This window comes from Cottoperca gobio, chromosome 6, assembly GCF_900634415.1.
Source record: "Cottoperca gobio chromosome 6, fCotGob3.1, whole genome shotgun sequence".
In the NCBI taxonomy this organism is placed as follows: domain Eukaryota; kingdom Metazoa; phylum Chordata; class Actinopteri; order Perciformes; family Bovichtidae; genus Cottoperca; species Cottoperca gobio.
Genome location: NC_041360.1, coordinates 5,904,123 through 5,910,122, shown reverse-complemented (window position 1 = coordinate 5,910,122; position 6,000 = coordinate 5,904,123). Strand labels below are relative to the sequence as shown.

Here is a 6,000-nt window from a genome sequence, read left to right as displayed (position 1 = left end):
TTAGTAAATAAACAATTAGACTATCAGATATCTAATACTTGCTTCAAAGAGGAACAGGGTGCTTTCACGTCCTGTCAGCTCTAATTGGTCACGTAGGGCCTACACACCTGTGACCGCATAACATTTAGAATCGATATATCCATGTGCTGACAGAAATAAATCTGCTCAAACTTGACCTTTGTTTGCTCACATTAGATAGGCTAAACCCACACATTCACTTTGTGTGGCTCTTGAACTCATTGGATAGGTGAGTTATCAATTCCATGAAATATTTCTGGAACACGAGAATGGCTTTATCGATGTGTTTTCTATCTGTTAACAGCTCACAGTGGACCATAAAAGGCTGTAAAGGTAGCCTACTTGCACCACCAGGCCGCGCCACTGTGAGTATATGCTCCTTCTCTTCCCACTTCTGTTTTTTTCACTGTTCTGACGTCAGCAACCTGCAATTGAACGAATGAACTAACGGACGACCGAGCCCCTACCGGAGCTACCGGGAGGCAGTAGAGTTACAGAGCGAGTCCCCGCCGCCCGCCTCGGAGGAGCCAAACGGAGGAAAGTCCACTGTGAGCCGCCGTGAGAACGCCGTGCTGGAATCAAACGATGCGAGCGCTGCTCACCGCCGCCAAGTAACACTTAGCCTGCTATCGACGAGTGGAGAAGAGAACCGTTACCGTGATTTACCGACAAACACACAGAAGAGAGACGGAGGACGAACGGACGGACAGACCACCACCGAGACCACGTTTGAGAAACAAACAACTGCGGTGGCTACATCGAGTTGTGTTCGCACTGTGGATCAAACCGAGTGGATCCTTCATTTAAATGCTTTAACGGAGCCGTACCCCCGGCTTGAGAGCGCGAGAGAGGGAGCTGCCCTGCGAGCGAGAGAAAGGGATCGAAGACATAACACAGAAAAGGAGGAAATTAACCAAGAGAGAAAAAACGGATTTGCAACCAGCTTTGTTTCCACGCACACGTTTCATTGAATCCACCTTTTTATTGCTTTTTCTTCTCTGGATCCCGGTTTCGATTACGCTTTCAAGCTGTGTTCTCTAACCATGGGATGTACTCTGAGCGCAGAGGAGAGGGCGGCTCTCGATCGGAGCAAAGCCATCGAGAAAAACCTCAAGGAGGACGGTGTCACCGCGGCCAAAGATGTTAAACTGCTGCTGCTCGGTAAGAGTTGAATTGCATACAGCAGGGCCTGGGGCCACGGCACGAATGAGACGCTTGGGGGGGATGAAAGGTGTGGCGTGAGGGGGTGGGCGTCTGGTAAAAGATGAACATCAGTCACTGATGATTGTGGTGGAAATAAATAAAAACATTACATCTATCATAAGCTAAAAACTACAACAACGATATGAACAAAAATCCGTTAAATGGGCATTAATTTGCTTGATTTTCCCTGCTCAACACACCCTGCCTTCTCATTACATCACTCTGAAGCAACCTACTATAATAGGTTTATATCCATTAAAGATAGGCCAGGTGGGTAAAATGTCATTCTGCACAATCAGTATGTACGTAAAAGGTGGGAACTAAACAGAGGTGATAATTGCAGATGGGTGCCAGAGGCAGTATGCTGCAATGGAGGGCCAAGCACAAGCAGTGCCAGTACATTGGTTTGGGGTGGGAGATTGATTCTTTGTGGGAAAGTAACCTGTAAGTAGAATCTGTTTGACGGACTAAATTGAAAGATGGCGGATGAAAGAAAATAAAGAAGAACATTGAAGAAGAAGAAGAAAGGGTGCAGCCACTTTCTCCATCTTTTTATCTCAACCCTGCTGCTGCTCTCCTTATTCACTTAGGTTTTAAGAGGCTGATTTTCTCTCTCTCTCTCTCTCTCTCTCTCTCTCTCTCTCTCTCTCTCTCTCTCTCTCTCTCTCTCTCTCTCTCTCTCTCTCTCTCTCTCTCTCTCTCTCTCTCACACCCTGTTTACATTGTCTTCTTGTCTCTTATCTCTCAGGGGCTGGAGAGTCAGGGAAAAGCACCATCGTCAAACAGATGAAGTAAGTCTCTCATAAGCACGGTCTAATAACCCTATAGAGTGGATGTGTGTCCATCGCTCACTCTTTCTTTCTGACACACACACACACACACACTATATATATATATATATATATATATATATATATATATATATATATATATATATATACACACACACACACACACACACACACACACACACACACACACACACACACACACACACACACACACACACAATATATGTATATGCAACCTGATCTCAGAATGAACACCTTGATTCTGTGTCATGTTTTGTTCTTGGAAAAGCATGACTGTTGACGTTATTGCACCCTGACCTCAACCCTGACTGGCCTTTGTCAAACATCTGCTCAAGCTTCACTCTTTCAAGCCTCGTCAAACACCTAATGATGCTCCATGTGGGTGGAAAGATTGGGGAAAAATACATCATTGGGGAATAATGTAGGTGCTGTTATACTACGGTTATGTATGTGATAAGTCGACTAATTGATAAGTCGATTATTTTTCTGTCGATCGACTAATCAATTAGTCGACTAATTGATTAGACCAATTGATGTAGTAGTAAAGTAGTTTTTAATTGAATTTTTTTTATATCACAATATCTTTGAACTGACAACAAGACATTTAAAGACAGCACTTTGGACTTTGAGAAACTACAATGGACATTTTTCACAATTTTCTGACAGTTTATAGACCAAACGTTTGAACAATTAATCAAGAAAACAATCGTTAGTTGCAGCCCTACTGTCAATATACTCGTCTTCACTTCAGTCCAACAATAATAGCAGTAACACTTTTCCTGCACAAGCTTTTGTTCAATGGTTCAGATTTGAGGTGTGGCCATGTCACCAGACCTAGTTAGAAATTAATAGTAATCCTGGAGCAAATTTAAGTAATCACGTCAACATGAATTTAAACTCTCTCTTTAGTTGTGCTCACACACTGTTCGTTTGGGGTTTTGCACAGGGGCAATCTTTAATCAATATCACATAGTTGTAGGATATGAATGCCTCAGGGTAGGATAAGACGCCTCAGATCTACTTTGATTTCCTCCTCCACATCTGATCCTGTGATCTTAGGTGCAGAGGCAACCTCAGATTACACACTTGTGCATTTACTGTTCACTCCAATGCTGCTGAACGTGTATACACTGAGATACTTTCTAAAATGAGAAACTATAGCAATACAATGTAGAGGGCTTACTATGTAGACAATATTTTCCACCTACTTTAAGAAAAATGTATGATAAGATTCCCAAATAATTTCTGGCCAAATCCTACTTCTACCACTGCTTTGTTGCTGTATAGTGTATTTATAGAGCTAAAACAATCCATTAATTGATTAGTTAAAGCAGATAGTGAATTGGCATCTTTTTAAAGAATCGTTTATGCCTAATCGTTTCAGTAAATATTATCTAGCAAAAATGCCAGGAGCTAATTGGTTCCAGCTGAGATGTGAGGATTTTCTATGTTCCTGTGTTTTATATTATTGGCAACTGAACATCTTTGGCTTTAAGAAATCATTTGACACCTAGCCTAGGACACCGTTATGTAAATACTAGGGGTGTAACGGTACACACAATTCACGGTTCAGTGTGTTTTGTGGTCATGGCTCGCTATATTCTTTGGGTACAACAGAGAACAAAAAAATAGTTTTAATTTATTTGGAATATTATAAACATTCAACAGTGGCCATACTTATTCACTGTAACAGTTAATGTGCTCAAATGCTGACATGTTGTCAATAAGAAAAAATAAATAACACAAATGTCATTAATGCTCCATCATAAGATCCAAGCACTTTGACCGTATGCTTTATTTCTGCATTGTCTATGACTGAGTGCGGTTGCATATATCCAGCAGTACAGTTATTAGCATTGGTTATTGCTTTGGCGCGGTCTGCCTCCGCAGGGGGAGGCTGCCTGAGCGCTGTGTGTGTTTGTTTCGCTCCGCTAATTGACACATTCGGGTGATTCCGTCGTAAATTAAAGGTTTAAAGTGTTTCTACAGATATGCCTGACTTCAGTTGAACAATGTTCGCGATACAGTTTTACACTTTTGCATGTTATTTTCCATTGAGCTTTACAAACCGGGCTAAGCCGACTAGCATGCTACATCGCTGCTACACACAGCGGATAGGGAGCAACTGGGCTGCGTTGCCAAAACTTTCCATTTAAATCCGCGCTCCAGAATTTATGTTCTGCTTTGTGCGAGTATTAGCCATAAACAGCTGTTTCGGTCACATTGTACTGAAGGGATGTCGCATACCGAACAGAACGGTTCTGTCCCGTTACAGCACTAGTAAACACCACGTGGCCTGTTGGCTGTGTCAGTGTCTGTCTGCCTTACTATCCATATATCTCTGATAAAAGACCACCACAGTACTCCTGTTGCACCTCTGTGGGGACGTGATGTGTACCTGTGGCACTTAGCAGTGAGTTAGTGGCTTAATTAAAGTTGTCTCTTTTTTATCTCCTATGGTTTCAATATAATATGCTTATAATACTCCTATAGGGACTTATCTGTGGTGCTTATTCCATCATGTATTGCAACCGTATCTTATTTAAATAGTATTTGTGTGTTTACGATATAATTTCAATAATCCTATAATATATTTACAGGATTTACTAAACCTCTCAGTTTTTTACCCCCTCGACATGTCATCTATAATCCAGGGTCATGACATATGGTTTCTCTTCAATCTTCTCTGCTGTATCGTTTTACACACAGCCGAGTGCGTTTTATCCGATAATAGGCTTTGGTTGTGGTCTTATTTGACTTATCACATGAAGACATGATTCAGTGGATCCAGATGAGCCTGTTTCTCAGCTGTTAATGGTCATTCCAGCATCACAGCGCATTCTGCACATTGACTGACCAATGCTCCCAGTGGGTTCATTGTGTGTGTGTGTGTGTGTATGTGTATGTATGTATATGTATATATATATATATATATATATATATATATATATATATGTATATGTATGTATGTATGTATGTATGTGTATATATATATATATATATATATATATATATATATATATATATATATATATATATATATATATATATATTATACTTAAACCTGATGTTATAGGGGGTGAACCACAAGAATATTGCTTCTTCCCACTCGTTATTACACACCAAAGATGGGTGTATACGTACAATTAAATACAATTCTTTAAGCATTTCTAGACAGAAAGAGAGCTAGTTTCCTTTCAGCTCACTCCTTTCAGTCATTCCACCTCCGAGTTTTGTTGTCTGATTACAGCCTACAAGCTCTTTTCGCTTATGCATGAGTTGTTAAAACTGCATCTGGCAGACAACATGTCTGTTAATTTGTTGAAAACAAGGTATTATTAATATGATGGAATATGCTCTGCATGCTTCTCAGGGGCCACCTCATCTCTGGGTAAAAAGCAATGTGATACAATGTGCTCCAACAAGGAGAATAATGAGGTGCACCGCCCCCCAATGATTATGAGAGAAGCTTGACACCAGGCTCCAACTACTGTACATGCAGGAGGGCCACCTTTCTGTCTTAAGAATAATTACTTGAGAAGTGCTATTTGAAACCAATATATGTATTTTTCACAATACGCTGTAGTGTTTGTATTCCTGTACAAAGGGAATCTGATATGATGGACAGGGAAGCTGCTTGTGGTGGACAGCGCCCTGCTAGGGAAGCCTTTACGTTCCTGTTCAGAGACGCTCTGCTATTTCCGGAACCGCATCAGAGAAGTGGAAAGCCCTTAACTGCATTTTCTTTCACAGTGCTTTGAACATCTGGGCGTGTTCAAGTGACCAGTGTGTGTGTGTGGGTGGGTGGGCGTGTGCGTGCTTCAGAGAGACAGAGATGAGTGGATTAGATTTAGATTTTATGGTGTGCGTGTGTGTGTGTGTGTGTGTGTGTGTGTGTGTGTGTGTGTGGAGAATATGTGTATGTGATCTCAGTCAGTGGAAATAAGAACCGCAGTGTACAATGCAG

The 6,000-nt window shown here is 41.2% G+C and overlaps 1 protein-coding gene across 3 annotated transcripts in view; it reads left to right on the top strand.

Annotated features, from left to right (window-relative positions):
• The first annotated feature begins 429 nt into the window (after positions 1-429).
• The window catches only part of gnao1a (guanine nucleotide binding protein (G protein), alpha activating activity polypeptide O, a), an 87,636-nt gene continuing 82,065 nt past the window's right edge, over positions 430-6,000 (top strand). The window contains exons 1-2 of one of the 3 annotated variants that reach the window (XM_029433299.1): positions 430-1,179; positions 1,970-2,012. In XM_029433299.1, the coding sequence (XP_029289159.1) occupies positions 1,062-1,179; positions 1,970-2,012 (161 nt within the window). In that variant the 5' untranslated portion in view covers positions 430-1,061. The remainder of the gene's footprint in view (positions 1,180-1,969; positions 2,013-6,000) is intronic. The other 2 variants (XM_029433300.1, XM_029433298.1) reach the window with 2 other exon arrangements.